Source organism: Gopherus flavomarginatus, chromosome 2 (genome assembly GCF_025201925.1).
Source record: "Gopherus flavomarginatus isolate rGopFla2 chromosome 2, rGopFla2.mat.asm, whole genome shotgun sequence".
Classification (NCBI taxonomy): Eukaryota; Metazoa; Chordata; order Testudines; family Testudinidae; genus Gopherus; species Gopherus flavomarginatus.
Window position 1 is genome coordinate 91,716,753 of NC_066618.1, and position 18,036 is coordinate 91,734,788.

Sequence of the window (18,036 nt, forward strand, 5' to 3'; positions counted from 1 at the left end):
TGTAGTTTTACAGATGGACATGTGCATCATTATCTGCATTACCAGACAGAACATTGGAGCAATTTTTACCACATTTTAGGATATATATTTGCAAACAGATGAACACAGATGTGAATTAGCGAAAATGGTATGTGGCTTTAAGACACTGAGTTCCTGTATTGCAGATTAGAATCATAAAATTCCCTTCTCTTTCTTTATATTGGTCTACACATCCTATGCATGTTGCCTCTCTATAACAAGATCAGGGAGATGCCTGCTCCAAAGCAGATTTATTAAGGTCCTTTTACTCTTTATCTCAACCACACATCTAGGTTGTAGATGACTTCAGAGGGCCAAATTCTGTTTGCATTACTTACATTGAAATTAATGGGACTACTTGTATGAATACTGCTAACAAGGTTAAGGTAAGCAGGATTTGACTGGCAGGCTGCAGAGTGCTCAGCTATTGGGACCTTGTCTGAAAGATGTTTTAAGATATGAACTCTATTGGCTTACTCTAGTCCAAAAATGTTCTTAATGAGGAGCCCCTTATGATGTTTATCACTTTAAGAGCTTGATTGTGACCAGCCCTACACCAATACACACAAGGAGGAAGAGGGAACAAAATGCCTCCTCTGTCCTTGGGATGGTATCTTTCCCCAATTTGAACCTTAGAGTCCAAAAGTTAGGGTACCAGCATGAATTCCTCTAAGCTCAATTACCAGCTTAGAACCTGTAGCGCTGCCACCAATCAGGAATTCCAGTGCCTGATACACTCTGGTCCCCCCAAAACCTTCCCTGGGGACCCCCAAGACCCAGACCCCCTGGATCTTAACACAAGGAAAGCAAACTCTTTCCTTCACCAGTGCCTTTCCTAGGCTTCCCTCCCTGGGTTACCCTGGAAGATTACTGTGATTCAAACCCCTTGAATCTTAAAACAGGGAGGGATGTTCCTTCCCCCCTCCCCTTCTCCTTCACCCAGAGGCAATACAGATTCAAGCTCATGAACCTAAAACAAAGGGATTCCACTCCTCTCTCCTCTCTTCTCTTTCTTCCCTGTTAGTACAATCTCAATTCCCTTGAGCCTCAACAAGGGGAAAAAATCAAACAGGTCTTAAAAACAAAACTTTTAATAAAAAGAAAAGAGAATAAAGAAAATCACTGTAAATTCAAGATGGAATATTACAGGGTCTTTCAGCTTATAGAAACTGGAGAAAAAAAGCCTCCTCCAACAGAAATACAATTTAAAATACTTTCAGCCAAATACACATTAGAACTCTACCAGCCAAATACACATTTGCAAATAAAGGAAAAAAACAATTAAAAGACTATAACCGCCTTCCTTACTAAATACTTACTATTCTGCATATATAAGAGACTGTAGCAGGGAGATTAGCAAGAAACCTGGTTGCATGTCTAGTCCCTTCCAGGACTCAGAGAGAACAAAGCCAAACCCAAAAACACAAACAAAGGTTTCCTTTCACCGAAGTTTGAAAGTATGTTGTCTCCTGATTGGTCCTCTGGTCAGGTGTTGCAGGTCACTGTTTGTTAACCCTTTACAAGTGAAAGAAACATTAACCCTTAGCTATCTATTTATGACACCTGAACAGGGGTGGAGTGAGGGTAGGACCATGGCCCCAGACCTCCTGCACTCCAGTTGATAGAGGGCCGGCGTGGAAGTAAGTGCCTGATGGACAGTTTCAAAGGGTAGTGGATCTGCTGCTATACTGTGTGTTTTCCTGCAGCTCCAGAAAACATTCTGACTGAGTCAGGCAGAATTCTGCCTGAGGCTGAGTGTAAGACCTGATTGTCTTCTTCAGCCCAACTTCAAGTGTTTTTTACTCAAGAGCTTATATACAGGCTTTCCTTTTCAAGAACCTGGATTTTTAGGACACAGCAGTTCAAGTGGCTTTCTAGGCAAGACAGACAAAGCCTGTCCGGTGCATCATAGGGAGAATATTGTGAGGAAATGAGAAGGCTTTTTTTTCTCTTTTCTTTTCACTTTCTTTAACACTGGCTCTGGATTCAAGGAAGGTTGAGGTGCATGTTAGGGTTGTGCAATCCTGAGAACTTTATTTTGTGTGGTTTTAGAAAATGTTCCAGGGCTTTTCATTATTCATTTTATAAGATTAACGTGGAGTATTGTTGTTTAAAGCAATAAAAAGCAAATCTGGCTCAGCGTTCTCATTCTATAAAGGATAATAATACATGTATAATAGTTCTTGGCACTTTCAAAAAAGCCTTCGGTTAATATTTTTAGCAGTACATATTGTAGGCTTTTAGAGATGTCGTGCAGCGTAGTATAACTTTAAAAGGTTTTACACTGACCTGCATTTATTGTGTTTATTTGAAAATAGCATATTTTCTTACATTTTGGATGGGAATTGTGGGTTCTGAAATTGCACACCCAGAAATATTTTGAAAGGAATGGCATGTGCTGAGAAATCCAAAATGCATTGTAGGTTTTTTCCGGTACTTTGAAGGTTAAAAAAAAAAATCACTGAATTTGAAGCATCTTATACCTCAAATTGCAAAACTCCTTTAATAAACATATTTGAAAGGATCTTTTGGCAGTGGAAGGGTGAATAAGGGCTATATATATATAAAGGACAGGAAGTTTGGCATTTGCAGAAAGTTACATTAGAACTGTAGAAAGTGTATGCGTGTAACACACATGCCCAGAAAACTTCAGCTCAGATGCAGCATCCAGTTTTCAGTGAGATTCTGCGTCTTACCAAATTTTTCAGCTGGGCTATCTGAGGCACAAAGAGTTCAAATAACTTAGCCAAGGTCAGAATGCAAGTCCACAGTTTAGATACATTTGAATCCCAGATCCTTCTGGTTCCTAGCCTATTACTGTAACCTATAAACCACAGGCTTCCTTTGCAACACGGAACAGTCTCAAACATTCTCAAACAGTCTCAAAACAGTCTCAAACATTATAGCCAATGCCCCTTTTTAAAAGAATGAGTGTTCCCTACAGTAAACATCTCTGGGCTGCAGTTTTAAGATCTGGCCAAGTTGTACTCAACACAAGACTGAAGGAGAGAGGGGTTGCATGAAGCCTTTATGCTCCCACACTTCCAAACAAACAGTGGTTTCTGGGAGCAAGTTCAGCAAGCTGGTGGCTGGGGGTCCAGGAAGGGGAGGTGAAGATTCAGTTATGCTGGCTTTATTCCACCTGGGGATTCCCGCATTTCAGAGGAATCCTGATGTGATGGGTGTACAAACCCCACACCAGGAAAGAAGGGGATAAGAAGCAAGCAGCCTTGCCCCAATGTACCTACAGGCATGCTAATCTTGGATAGGGTGCCCAGACAGCAAGTGTGAAAAATTGGGACGGAGGTGAGGGATAATAGGAGCCTATATAAGAAAAAGACCCAAAAGTCAGGACTGCACTTATAAAATCGGTACATGTTGCCACCCTAGTCTTGGAGGAGGAGCCTTGAAAAGGAGAAGCAGAGTTCAGAAGGCCCCAACCTAGATCACTCAGTCTCTGCTCCCAGAAAAGAGCATGGGAGAAAGTCACAGCTATCTTTAAAAAGTGACAAAGAGTCCTGTGGCACCTTTTAGACTAACAGACTTATTGGAGCATAAGCTTTCATGAGTGAATGCCCACTTCATCAGATGCATGTAGTAGAAATTTCCAGAGGCAAAGAATACTTTCAAGATAACACACTGATACACAGATACCCTCCCACCAACAGCATAAGAAGAAGAACTCCTCCTGAGAGTGGAAATGACAGTCTGGACTTATATATAGAATGCTTCCGCCAACGTGCACAGGCAGAAATTGTGGAAAAACAACATTGCTTACTTCATAACACAATGCCATCCACAATCTCAGAAACAACCCTGACATTATAATCAAAGAGGCTGATAAAGGAGGTGCTGTTGTCCTCACGAACAGGTTTGACTACCAAAAGGAGGCTGCCAGACAACTCTCCAATACCAAATTCTACAGGCCACTTTCCTCAGATCCCACTGAGGAATACGGTAAGAAACTGCACCATCTACTCAGAACACTCCCTACACTAACACTGGAACAAATCAACATACCCTTAGAGCCCGGACCAGGGTTATTCTATCTACTACCCAAAATCCACAAACCTGGAAATCCTGGACGCCCCATCATCTCTGGAATTGGCACTCTTACTGAAGGACTGTCCGGATATGTGGACTTTCTAAACAGACTCTACTCCACCAGCACTCCCAGCTATCTCTGTGACACCACTGATTTCCTGAGAAAACTACAATGCATTGGTGATCTTCCAGAAAACACCGTCCTAGGCACCATGGATGTAGAGGCTCTCTACACAAACATCTCACACACAGATGGAATACAAACTGTCAGGAACAGTATCCTTGATGATGGCACAGCACAACTGGTTGCTGAGCTCCGTGACTTTATCCTCACGCACAATTATTTCAGATTTGGTAACAATATATACCTCCAGATCAGTGGCACTGCTATGGGCACCCGCATATGGGCACCCGCATGGACCCACACTATGCCAACATTTTTATGGCTGGCCTGGAACAACACTTCCTCAGCTCTTGTCCACTCACGCCCCTTCTCTACCTACATTACATTGATGGACCGATGGGAAGGAGACTCTGGAAGAATTCCACCACAATTTCAACAGCTTTCACCCCAACATGAACCTCAGCCTGGACCAATCTACACGAGAGGTCCACTTCCTAGACACCACGGTACAAATAAGTGATGGTCACATTAACACCACCCTGTAGCAACCACTATGCCTACCTTCATGCCTCCGGCTTCCATCCTGGACACACCACACAATCCATCGTCTACAGCCAAGTGCTGAGTTACAACCACATTTGCTTCAACCTCTCAGACAAAGACCAACACCTACAAGACCTTCACCAAGCATTCTCAAAACTACGATATCTGCACGAGGAAATAAGGAAACAAATTAACAGAGCCAGACGTGTACTCAGAAGCCTGCTGCTGCAAAACAAACCCAAGAAAGAAACCAACAGAACCCCACAGGCCATCACCTACAGTCCTCAGCTAAAACCTCTCCAATACATCATCAGTGATCTACAACCCATCCTGGATAACGATCCCTCACTTTCACAGGCCTTGGGAGGCAGGCCAATCCTGGCCCACAGACAGCTCGCCAACCTTAAGCATATTCTTACCAGCAACCACACACCACACCATAGTAACTCTAACTCAGGAACCAAACCTCGATGCCAACTCTGCCCACATATCTACACCAGTGACACCATCACAGGACCTAACCAGATCAGCCACAACTTCACCAGTTCATTCACCTACACGCCCACCAATTTAATATATGCAGTCATGTGCCAGCAATGCCCCTCTGCTATGTACATAGGCCAAACTGGACAGTCCCTACATAAAAGGATAAATGGACACATGTCATATATTAGGAATGGCAGTTGTGACAGACCCAGACCAGTGGGGTACAGGAGTCTGGTAGAGGGCAAATATACTAGTCACTGGATGAGTAGTTTTCTGTTCCCTGAGTGACCAGAGCAGGGGCTGCACTAGAGTAATCAGGGACCTGCTAGAACCAATTAAGGCAAACAGGCTGATTAGAACACCTGCAGCCAATCAAGGCAGGCTAATCAGGGAACCTGGGGTTAAAAAGGAGCTCACTTCAATTTGTGGTGTGCGTGTGAGGAGCTGGGAGCAAGAGGTGCAAGGAGCTGAGAGTAAGAGGATGTGCTGCTGGAGGACTAAGAAGTACAAGCATTATCAGACACCAGGAGGAAGATCCTGTGGTGAGGATAAAGAAGGTGTTTGAAAGAGGCCATGGGGAAGTAGCCCAGGGAGTTGTAGCTGTCATGCAGTTGTTATAGGAGGCACTATAGACAGCTGCAATCCACAGGGCCCTGGGCTGGAACCCGGAGTAGAGAGCAGGCCTGGGTTCCCCCCAAACCTCCCAACGCCTGATCAGACACAGGAGGAGTTGACCTAGACTGTGGGTTCCACCAGAGGGGAAGATCACTGAGGTGAGCAAATCTGCCAATGAGCGCAGGACCCACCAAGGTAGAGGAGGAACTTTTTCATACAGTATACAAAAATCTGTAGGAGAACACTTCAGTCTCCCTGGACACACAATAATAGATTTTAAAGTAGCCATCCTACAGCAAAACAAGCTTCAGGACCAGACTTCAAAGAGAAGCTACTGAGCTTCAATTCATTTGCAAATTTGACACCATCAACTCAGGATTAAACAAAGACTGTGAACGGCTACCCAATTACAAAAACAGTTTCTCCTCCCTTGGTGTTCCCTTAACTGCTAGAAGAGGGCCTCATCCTCCCTGTTTGAACTAACCTCGTTATCTCTAGACTGATTCTTGCCTGCGTATTTATACCTGCCTCTGGAAATTTCCTTTATATGCATCTGACAAAGCGGGTATTCACCCACATAAGCTTATGCTCCAATACTTCTGTTAGTCTGTAAGATGCCACAGACCTCTTCTTTGCTTTTTACGGATCCAGACTAACATGGCTACCCCTCTGATACTTGACAGCTATCTTTGGTTGCCTGCAAGCACTGAGTGGTCGGGCGGATGGCTGGAGGATCCTGGTAGGACAGAGAAGTTGGTGCTGCTCTTATTTATGTTTAATTTCCTTTCCTTTGTTGCCTTGAGAACTAAAACTAAGGTCTGAGCCCTGGGACAGACAACCTCACCCACCCACCTGAGAAACTGAGCTCCCTGAGGACAAAGCAGGCTGATGTAGTAAGTAGCTCAGGAAAGAAGCATGACCAGGGTGCCCTTAACCACTTGTTTCAAGTATCCCTGGGCTAGAACCCAGGGTAGAGAGTGGGACTGAGTTTCTCTGCAGCCTCACTGGGAAGACCCCAAACAGAAGGGGACAGAAAGAATATTGGGCCTGGACAGGGCTGTTGACCTGGTGTGAAGCCCTGGAATTACCCACTGAAAGGGGTGAGACTAGGCTGGAGGGCAAAGTCCCAGGGCAAAAGGGGACCACCAGTACATCTGGTTGGCAGGACTACAGAGAAGAAACCACAAGGTGATGTGCTGGCTAGCGAGTCATTTTGCCATACCCTAGTTGCTTGATTTAAGGCTGATTTACACTGTTCTGCAGTGTTGGAGCTGCCCAGATGGGATAAAGATCTGGCACTCTAGTCTTGAAAGAAATGACAGATGAAAAATGACTAATCTTTAGCGTACTAGGCAGTTCTGTTCCCTAGGCAGGTGTTTTGAATGTATTCAGAATGATCTAATGACTTCTGTATTTTGCTCAGGTTCCAACTTTACCTTTCCCGTGAGTTATTTGTTGCTCTGGTGTTAGTGTCAGTATCTTCCTGAAAGAGGCTCAAGAAATAAGCGTCTCCAGTGCCAAATACCAAGCTTCAGACTTGACTAATTGTCATTCCCCCCACATACACACCCAAAAAGGAAAAGGGAAAAACCACACACACACACACACACAGCTTACACAAATAAAAGCAAAAGAGTGACCATTTCTATTATATTTTGGGGCGTGGCATCCTGTTCCCTTCTGAGGTTCCTTCTATACAAACTTAATTTAATAAATTAATTTAATTTAGTAATAAAAAATTAATTTAATTTTAAAAAATAATTTGAAAATTAAAGTACTTGGGAACAACAAATAATGAAAACCCGTTAGAAGCCTTTGTTTAAAACAAAAACAAAACCCACCAAACCCTTATAACAGTTCAAAAACAATGTTGATGTTGATAGAAACCATTTTCTTTTCTTTTTTCCTTATGAGGAAAGAAAAATGAGGTCTCATTGTGGATCAGGGAAAAAAACTGAATCTTGCTGCTGAACCGTGTGCATTGAAATGTAATTAAGGCAGATTTCCTTGCTTGGCTGCCATATAGACTTTGCATATCTTTACTGCTGGTGTTAAATTAGGTGAGACAGCCACTAAATCTTGGATTTTGCAGTCCAGTAAATGGAGTTCTCCCAAGACAACTATCTCACAGGATGCTAGGCTTGCTGAATGATCCTTGTCTTTGAAATGGTGGCTTTTAGAACAGACTTCTCAATTTATAAATGTGCGGGTGATCCCATTTTCCACCTGTCTAACTGAGGTGTGGGTTAGATTAGGAACACTGCACACAGTAAAGGAAATGTAGTGTTTAAAATTTGGGCCTTCAAGATGGCTGGTATCTGTTTTTAAATCCAAAATGTTCATGTCTTTTAACTTGACTTTTATGTTGCCTTTCATCTATGCAATGTCATTGTTTGGAGGTTCTGATATGTTTTCATATGTGCTACACCCTATCACTGTTGTGAAAGGAAAGGAGCAAAATACTAAATGCAAAAGATACTCTCTCCCAGTGATTGATTTTTTTGACTGCTTGTTCCCTGTGAAGTAAAGGGAACTGCAGATGTTCAGTGAAAAACACCAAACATCTGCAATTTCAATACTGCCCAGCATTGTAAGAGGCAGCAGCAATCACTGTGCTGCACTTCTGTTCTTTTCGTTTTTAATAGTACATTTAGCATAGGACTCATTTCTCTGCCCTCTTTGGGACTTGGACACTTTCCATGGTTTAATGTGAAAAAGGCCTTTAGCTGAAGAAGTGCACTCCTCTGGTTTGCTTTGAAGATGTGGGAGCAATGTGGGCTGTCTAATGCAAGGGTGTAGCCGACAGCTGCCGGATGCCTTCACTTTCATGGATTTCCCCTTGCAACAGTTTGTGATTATACACACCCTATTAGCGCCATCTCTCTCTCTCTCTCTATCTCTCACACACACACTCACACACACACACACACACACACACACACACACACACACACACACACACACACACACACACACACACACACACTATACGGCATCAAAAGGAATCCAGTCTGAGATATTTGTCCCCAGCAAAAGAGTAAACAACTGGCTGCTCTAGGCCAGTGATTTGAAAAGGGCCCCAGTTTACTCTGAAGTATCCTCAATATAGGAAGTTAAGGCAGAAAAGAAAAGAGTTTAGGTCCTGAATGAACCCACTTCTTCCTCAGCCTGAACAAAATGCAAGCAGATTTGAAGTCCTGTTGTGTGTTCATTCTGGGCTCTATTTAGTCTTTCTCTTGCCCTGTATAATACCACTTCTGTACTTGATAGACTTAAAGATGCATTCCACTGCAATCTCAGCTGTAGTAGGCAAGAGAAGGGGTGTATTTTTCTAAACTGATCAGTCCTGCTTCAGCCATGGGCACCAGTCCATTATTTACACAAGCCCACAAACTAGTTAATCACTCCTTGTTATCAAGAAGGTTCCTTTCTGAAGAACAGCACACCCACACTGAAGTCAGAGAACACTGCAGGTTACACCGAAGATTATAGGAACAGAATGAGGAGTTTGACTTTCCGATTTGAATTCAGGATTGTTTTGACGCTTACAGAGATCATCCTCATGATTTTGGACACAGCATTTCTTGCAAATCACACAAGTGCCCGGTGGTTTGACAATAGGTTTTGTATGTATCCAAAAGTAAACTAATTATATCAATTCACATAAGGGCAGTGTGCCTGCCCTTTCAATCAGTGTGTGTCTCTGAAGCACCTGTAGTGTCATCAGGGGGATGTTTCCTTACCCCATGTTGTGCAGTTTTTGATCCCTGTGCAGGATTTTGTCCTACTGCTAAAGGTGGTGAAACTGGGGAGCCGGGGCAGGGGAAGATATATGTTTAAAACCCTAATGTGTCTTTAAAATCAGTTTAATCTAATTTAGGACCACAAATGCTAAAATGCCTTTATCATAATCATTTTTTTTATTGCATGGTGTCACTAGAGCGCAGAGTTAAGGCTGTTTTGGTTGCCTTACTGTACTTCCTTACCTAATACATTTGGATTTTTTTTACGTGTAACCTTAATTCTGAATTTCCTGGGCTTAGTTAGGGGAATGTTACAATATGTCTGTAATGTTTTTATCTTAGGTTATTTATATATACTCTCAGGGCTGGTCCAGGGGCAGGCAATCATGGCCATCAGCCTGGGTGCCAACTTCTAGCCATACTGCTGTGCCGCTTGGGTGTGGTGCATGTGTTTTATTCTCTACTGATTGACTGGTCTTCTTTAATTTATTTATTTAGACTTGATTGCTCTAGTGGAATAGGGGAGGGACACCAAAAAGGTTTTCTGCCCTGGTCAGCAAAATGTCTTGGACTGTTTCTGTATACCCTCAGTCTTAACTCTAATTAAACAAAAGTTTTTATCTTGGAATAGAATTGGAACACTTCAGAGGACAGCAAAGTCAAAATGTTCCATTATTAGAGAATATACTATCATAAGAAAATGGTGTTTCTTTGGGTGAAACTGGGCTTCAGTTGTAGGGCATGGACACTCCCTAAGCCTCCAGATACATATCTATAGCTACCTGTTTATTAGTATCTCCTAATTTATTTGACAGAATCAGAGGAGATGCAAAGAGGGATTGGAGGTGGTGAGCAGAACCTTGAAATTAGCTATTCACTGGAGTGCAGAAAATGGCTCAGCAGAAAAATTGAAAAAAAGAAAACAAAAAACAGTACCTACATCACAAAAAACAATTTTTTTACACTGATCACCATTAAAACTTGTAAATTGCACTTAAGAATCTACTGGCTTTTTTCTGGGCAGGGAGTAGAGGCATGCTGCTTGTGTGGCAGGGGAAGTTTCAATAACTAAAACAAACAAAACCGCCAACTCCCAATGGGAATCTAATAAGGTTGAAATTAAGGATTTTACTGACAAATAAGAAAAACATTTTTTTTAAAACTGACCCAGAATACTTACCCTATTTTCTCTCAATCATTTGGCCCTCAGCAAATAAGCATCTTTTGCCTGAAGAAGTTCTCCCAAAAAGCTGCCCTTTCAATCACACAAAAGGATTGCCTGGAGTTCCCACCCTGGACCACGAGAGGGAAGTAGTGACTGTATTTTGCTATCTAATGCATCAAATGCTTTCTCCCTTGTAGCTTCAGAAGGGATTTTTGTAAACAATTTTTAATATTAATTTATTAATTTTGTTAATAAAGAATCTCATTAGAAAAAAGTGTCTCTATTTTGATGATAGATGAATATTTACTTTTATACAGTTTTGTTTACTTTTAGTTTTGTTAAATAAGTAGAAAAATGATCAACAGTAATAATTAATTAACAAAGCAACAACAAGACATCTATCCCTTGGTGCTGGGCCCTGCATGATTGTACCTCAGCCAAACCAGAGCACTGGGCCCATCAGCTATTCTCAGGATTATACAACTCATGGAAATAGAAATAACTTGAAGCCAATAAGAATGGAGTAAATTAGAGAACTGTTCATTCTGACGCTGGTGTGTTATCTTTCTTAGGGAATATTTAATGCTACCCATACCAGGCTTGATCCTTATCCAGGCAGAAAGGAATGGCTACCAACTAGAGCTGTTTGGATCTAGATCCAAATTAGACCAAGGTCTATGGGTGTTTGAAACTGGAGTTTTGGGTTTGGCTCATCTAGATGCATTAAGTTTTGTGCCTGGAGACTTATCTTTAACTTAAGGCAACTGATCTGGCTTGGTGTTGGAACTGGCATTCGTCTCTGTGGCCAGAAACTCTCACAGCAGGAAGTTCTGTGATTTTTTGTGTTCTCAAAACCAGATGAAGTGACTAAAATGTTACATTTTATTAGTCCCAAGGTGGGAACTCAGCATGCAAACAGCCAGCCTCTCATAAGCAAGCATGATCCCACCTCCCCCACTCCCCAACATCTTGGGTACCAATAATATAATAATTGTATGAAGAATTATATATAATAATAAAAGTTGATAAGGCAAGGTTAGTTGAGGATAACAGGATGCCTAGAAGAGAATAAAACTATCTTGATATCTTAGATGGTCTGCAGGGAATACAACAGACTCACTTTGCAACAGTAATTTCCTGTGATACCACGTCGGGAAACTGCTTTGTGAAATGAGGTACATTGGTTGCCATGTGTTTGGTTTTCAAATGGAAAGTCTAGTTGAAAGGGCACCTGTGCAGTTCCAGTCAGATGCACTGACCGGATACCAAAAGTCTGGTTACCGCGGGTGGGGAGGGAGGCACAGAGTCATCAACCCGCAACAGCCCCTGCTCAGCCAGGGCCACTTCCAACCTGCATCTTGTGGGTGGGCAGGCTCCGCATCAGGGGCTGCATCCAGGGCCGTCCTTAGCCATAGGCAGAATAGGCAGCCGCCTAGGGCACCACTAGGTCTGGGAGCACCGCTCTGCCAGACAGACGGGAAGCAGTGGAGCATGTGAGAGCAGGGCTGCTGGGTCCTAGAGAGTGTCGAATGCAGCACAGTCTGAGGGAGGGGATTGGCTGCTGGGGTCTCTGGGAAGGGGTGGGGGAAGGAACTCACCTGTGAGTGTGACTCTTTCTCCTGGTGTGAAGTGAGGCAGGCTCGGCGGCTCTGGCGGTATCCTTTGTTGTCCCCCATAACATCCATTCTTCTCCCCCTCGTCCCACGGAGCACCCCACCTTTCTCCCTCCTCCCACAGAGCACTCCTCTCTCCCCCCTCCCCTCCCTGGCTGCCTGCTGAAGAATGAAAGTGGAAATAACTCACTTCCTTGGCAGGCAGCCAGGATTGGAATGGTTGCACAGGTCTGGGCTGGGGATAGCCAGATAGCATGTGCAAAAAATCAGGACAGAGGGTTGGGGTAGAGTGAGCAGATGTCCCACTTTTATAGGGACAGTCCCAATTTTGGGGTCTTTTTCTTATATAGGCTCTGGTGCCTATATAAGACAAAGCCCCAAATATCGGTACTGGCCCTACAAAATCAGGACATCTAGATCTGATCACCCTAGCTGGGGAGCGCATCTCTCCCCTGGGCGGAGCTGCACAGGGCAGAATGAGCTGCTGTGGCTCCATGGGTGCCCCGTCCCTGAGATCAGATGCTGTGCTAACTTCACCATGGTCCGTTGGGCTGGCGGAGGTGCCTGTTGGTGTATGATCGGACCTGAGGGTTTGCTGCTGCTGTTGCCACTCTGCACCCTAAGAGGTGGATTTTGGGGTCCTGCAGTTTTCCACCTGTCTCCTCCTCTACCGCAGCTGTTGGACCAGCAGGCTGGGAGGGTGAGCCAAGCATGAAAGCAGTGCTGTGTTGCCATTTAGATTGTCATTTAACAAATTTGTTTGCCAAAAATGCTTGCTAACAATCCTGAATTCAATTTCAATTAAAAAAAATAAATATCTTAGCCAAGAAACAGAAAATTAAGTTGTTGACAATTATTTGTGACAAGTTTGGTATGGGGAAGGGAGTGGGCCAGTTTTCATCAGAAAAACAAAAAATGTTGACTAACTTTCCTATAGCCTTGTTACTGCTAAATAGAGCCCTCCAACAACTGTAAGATGCTCATCTCCTTACTAGTGTATAGAGCAGGGGTTCCCAAACTTTAACAGCCCGCGAACCCCTTTCACTAAATTGTGAAGTGTCATAAACCCCCTCCTAAAAATGAATATTTTCAGGGATTTAAGTTTAAATTTCCTCAGTGTGATGGATGCTCCAACTGCCTGGCTTGCTCTTCCTGGGGCTCATGCTGGGGTTTGGACTGCCAGCTGCCCCACTGACGGGGGCAGGGCTCAGTCTGCCAGCCGCAACTGCCCAGCCCCACTCTTCCTGTTACTTGGGCTGCCAACCCGCACAGAGCACTGGGGTTCAGGCTGCTGGCTCCCTTGCTGACCTCCGGGACTCGGGCTGCCAGCCCAAACTGCCCGGCCCCGCTCTCCCTGGGGCTCAGGGTGTCTGCCCTGCAACCGGGTCCCACCTGTTGTCTCCAATGCCCGGGGTCTTCTGGCCTCCATTAGTGAAATTTTTCTAGCAAATCCCCTGTAACGTTCTGCAAACCCCCAGGGGTTTGCGAAACCCAGTTTGGGAGCCACTGGTATAGAACAGGGGTTGGCAACCTATGGCACACATGCCAAAGGTGGCATGACAGCTGATTTTTGATGCTCTGGGGTTCCGGCTGCTGCCCCATTGCCAGCCAGGATCCCGGCCACCGGCCCCACTCAGCACCCGCTGCTGGCCTGGGGACCCCCAAGGAACCCCAGGCTGGCAGGGGCTAAGCAGGCCGGCGGCTGAGACCCCGGCTGAGCCACTCAACCCACTGTCGGCCTGGGGTTCCATTCATTCAGCTGGCAGCAGGCTGAGTGGGATTAAATTCAACAAAATAAGAAAACAAGAGCAACTAATGACAAAGTGCAAGAACCTAGAGAGCCTCCTGAAGCTCGGTGATAGTTTTGATTTAAATGGACTTGAACTGTATGAAGAACTGAGTACACTGTCATCAATGTTGCCACATGCAAAGTCAGTGATGGACATTGTACAGTTTATTCATACCAGCAAACTTGTTGATATATATATATCCTAATGTGTATATTGCCACTCGTATTCTACTGACAATTCCTGTAGCAGGAGCATCAGGAGAATAGAGTTTCTCAAAACTAAAGCTCATTAAAAACGATCTCCGCTCTACAATGAGTCAACAACACTTGACTGGTCTTGCTATTCTTGCAGTCGAACAAGACATCACTTTGTCTTTGTCATAGGATGACATTATTACTAATTTTGCAGCCCAAAAAGCCAGAATATTGCTTTTAATTAAAAACAACTCATTGTTTCAATACCTCTTCATAGAAATTTCCAATAATACGTTGACAAATTGAAAAAAATTATATTATTTGCATCATTCTGTCAAATCAGAATTTTTCTATAGTGCTACTTCTTTAGTGCTAGTCCATCAGCATTACAGTGGCTTCACTACGTTAAACGGGTTTTAATAATATGCATGTGGCAAGTTTTCCAATACTGTAAGCTTATGTTTGTGTTGCTCAGATCAAGTCAGGCACAGGGGCACCAGTTTAATAATCCTGCCTAGGGCACCATAAATCCTAAGGATGGCCCTGGCTGCATCTCCCGACCCAGCCCTGGAGCAGAGGGAGCCCAGCTGGTGAGCGAGAAGAGGGAGGCGGAGAGGATCAAGCGACAAGGAAGAGGGAGAGGGAAGGAGCATGTGACAGAGATGGGGAGAGAGGAGTGGGCAGGGGTGTGGCCTTGGGGAAAGGCAGGGGGAGGTTCCTGCGCTCCTGCTGTAGTATCCAGGTTTCAGGTATTAGAAAGTTGGCAAGCCTAGATATATACCTCCTAAATGATATGAGGAATATGGAACCACTTATGTTCAGTAACAGTGCCTGATGCATTCAGAGCACTGCTTTCGGACGTCAATGAAGATTTGCAGGCATTCTGTGGTAGGACAATACTCATCAAGGGGACTTTGTTCAGTGAATCATATGTAAGGCTGCGAGTCTGTCATGGAAATCACAGATTTTGTGACTTTCTGTGACCTCCATGACTTCTGCAGCAGCTGCTGCTGGCCCAGGGGCTGCCAGAAGCAGCAGTTTTTGGGTGTGTGGGAGGGGGCTCAGGGCTAGGGAAGGGGTTTGGGAGCATGAGAAGGGTGCTTAACTGAGGTGGGGGCTACCCTGCAAATCCTAGGAGGCGGAGGGGTGGGGGGGTCTCTGTGCCACACGCTGCCCATGTGCACAGGCCCTGCCCCCGCAGCTCCCATTGGCTGCAATTCCCAGTTAATGGGAGCTGTGGCAGCCGGTGCTTGTAGTGAGAGCAGCGGAGGAGCCCCTGCCCTGGCCCTTGCCTCCACCGTCTAGAAGCTGCAGGGACAGAGCCAATAGGAAGCCCCGCCAACCCCTCCCCCAGTACTAGCAGGGGTCCCGGGTCATCTCCCCCCAGCACCTGCAGCACCCCCGGACCACCCACCCCAGAGCAATCCTGCCCAAGTTTTAGACATGGTGGGTATTTTTAGTAAAAGTCATGGACAGGTCATGGGCCTGTGAATTTTTGTTTACAGACTGTGACCTGTTCATGAGTTTTACTAAAAATACCCATGACTAAAATGTAGCTTTAATCATACGTGAACAAAATAGGAGATGAACCTGAACACTAAAATGGGAAATTATTTTCAGAAAGCTGAGCACTACCACAGGCTCCCAATGACTTCACTGAGAGTTATGAATGCTCAGCACCTCTGAAAATCAGTTCCTGAATGCTTCCAGCACACTTCAACAATTTATAGCATACACAAACAGCAAACTTTGCAAATCCATTGCCTCTTATCAGTTCTTGTATTTTCAGCTTGTGTCAAATTGACACATGTTCTAGATGAGCTAATTTTGTATACAAACGTGCAGTAGCAGATTTACTTACTTCCGTGTTTTATGATTATTCAGTGAAATGAGATGGTTGAATTGAGAGCTAAATGAATAATTGGTTCCTGGGGAGTTTGTGGCTTTTTGTTTTGGGTTGTTTGTTTGTTTTTTTTCTTCATGTTTTGTTAGGGTTTGGTGGCCGACCTGAAAAATCCAGAAAAAAAATTGATTTGTTTCAAGCCAAAACTAACATTTTCCAATTTTTCTCACTGAAACAAAAAAATATTTTTTCAGGTTTCTAGCTGTTACATTTTTTGAGATATTTGTACATGTAAATCTCTTTAAAACCAACTCTAGCTAAATTTCAAAACAAAACATGTCAAAATGAAAAATTTTAAAAAAAGGCCAAAATGAAATATTTTAACATTTTTCCAAAAAAATTATTTTAATGTATTTGGCCAAAAATATTTGCCAAATTTGAGCCAAATTAATGGATAGCTTTTGTCATCCCGTAATTGCATTTTTCAGTGACTTTCCTATTCAATTGAAATATTTTGCTACGTCTAGTTGTATCATGAACCCTGAGGACTTCATAGCATAGTAACTGCATGTCTTCATTGCTCCTGATAACACTCTTAAATCTGGGAATTAATCTTAAATGTTGTTGCAATAGACATTCTTTGGGAAAGCCGAGATGGAGCCTTTATTAAGACAAAATTGTATTTGCTACAAATTGTCTTTGCGTTGCTCCATAATTGCAGCGTACAACCTTTGATCCTTATTGCATGGCAGTTCTTGACTCTCACGTTCTGGGCTCTCTACTTTGATATGACTTGGTGGTAGGACATTTGTGTAATTGGGAGCGCTGAGCATATAGAATAGAATATAGCAGAACTGCAGAGGTTAGACCCTCTATGTGGATTTGAGAATAAAAAGTGTTCAATGTGTTTGCGATTTCTCCAGCACAGGTTATTGCAGCATTACACTGTATATGATTATATAAAACAAATAATTCCAAACTTTGAGGGGTCTTTGTCAAAACTTTTATTCCTTGTTTGTTTCTGCTGTGTTTTTCAGGTCCTGTGTAACAGATATGTGTGAGTGTCCAGTTCATAAAAATTGCTACTGTGAGTCATTCCTTGCCTATGCCCGAACCTGTCAGAGAGAAGGGGTGAAAGTCCAATGGAAACCTGAGCAGCACTGTGCAGGTAAGGATACTCTGAGTGCTTTGTTGCAATTTAATGCACAGTCTGAAGGAAAGAACCTTGAATTTTTTTATATCATTATAATGTTGGAGGGAAAAAATAGACATCAATAAATGGCTAGGCTGGAATTTGATGAGCAGCCAGCCTACATTCTGAACTATAGGTGTGTGTCTATAAAATATACATAATCACCCACATCTCTCTCTCTCTCTCTCTCTCACACACGCATGCATGCACACACACACACATGCACACGGTATGTTATAGGTATATTGAGAGAGAGAATGCCAACCTGTGGTGGAAATATATAGTGTTCATGTGCATTAATTTTGGTCACTGAGGCCACTATGTGATTTGCACTGCTTTAATGGCAAGTAATTATTTCCACAGAGAAGAGGAGGTTACTTCTTATAACTGGAGGTTCTTTGAGATGTGTGATCCCTTTCTGTTTTCCACATGTGGGTGCACATGCATGCCATGTGCCTGAATCTGGAAGTGTTTCTTAGCAGTGTCCGTTGACCCGCACGTGTGTTGTGTGTCTCCTCATGCTCCTAGCTGAGAATATAAGAGGTTGTGCAGATCGACACCTCTCCAGTTTCCCTCATACTGTAATGGAATGCAGTCCTCAGTGGAGGAGATGGAGGGCAGGTAGTGGAATACAGATAGGGACCACACATCTGGAAGAACCTCCAG

The 18,036-nt window shown here is 43.7% G+C and overlaps 1 protein-coding gene across 2 annotated transcripts in view; it reads left to right on the forward strand.

Annotated features, from left to right (window-relative positions):
* The window catches only part of BMPER (BMP binding endothelial regulator), a 232,512-nt gene that overhangs the window by 191,898 nt on the left and 22,578 nt on the right, over positions 1–18,036 (forward strand). For both annotated transcript variants that reach the window (XM_050937992.1, XM_050937993.1), the window contains one exon: positions 17,216–17,346. In XM_050937992.1, coding sequence (XP_050793949.1) covers positions 17,216–17,346 — 131 coding nt within the window. The remainder of the gene's footprint in view (positions 1–17,215; positions 17,347–18,036) is intronic.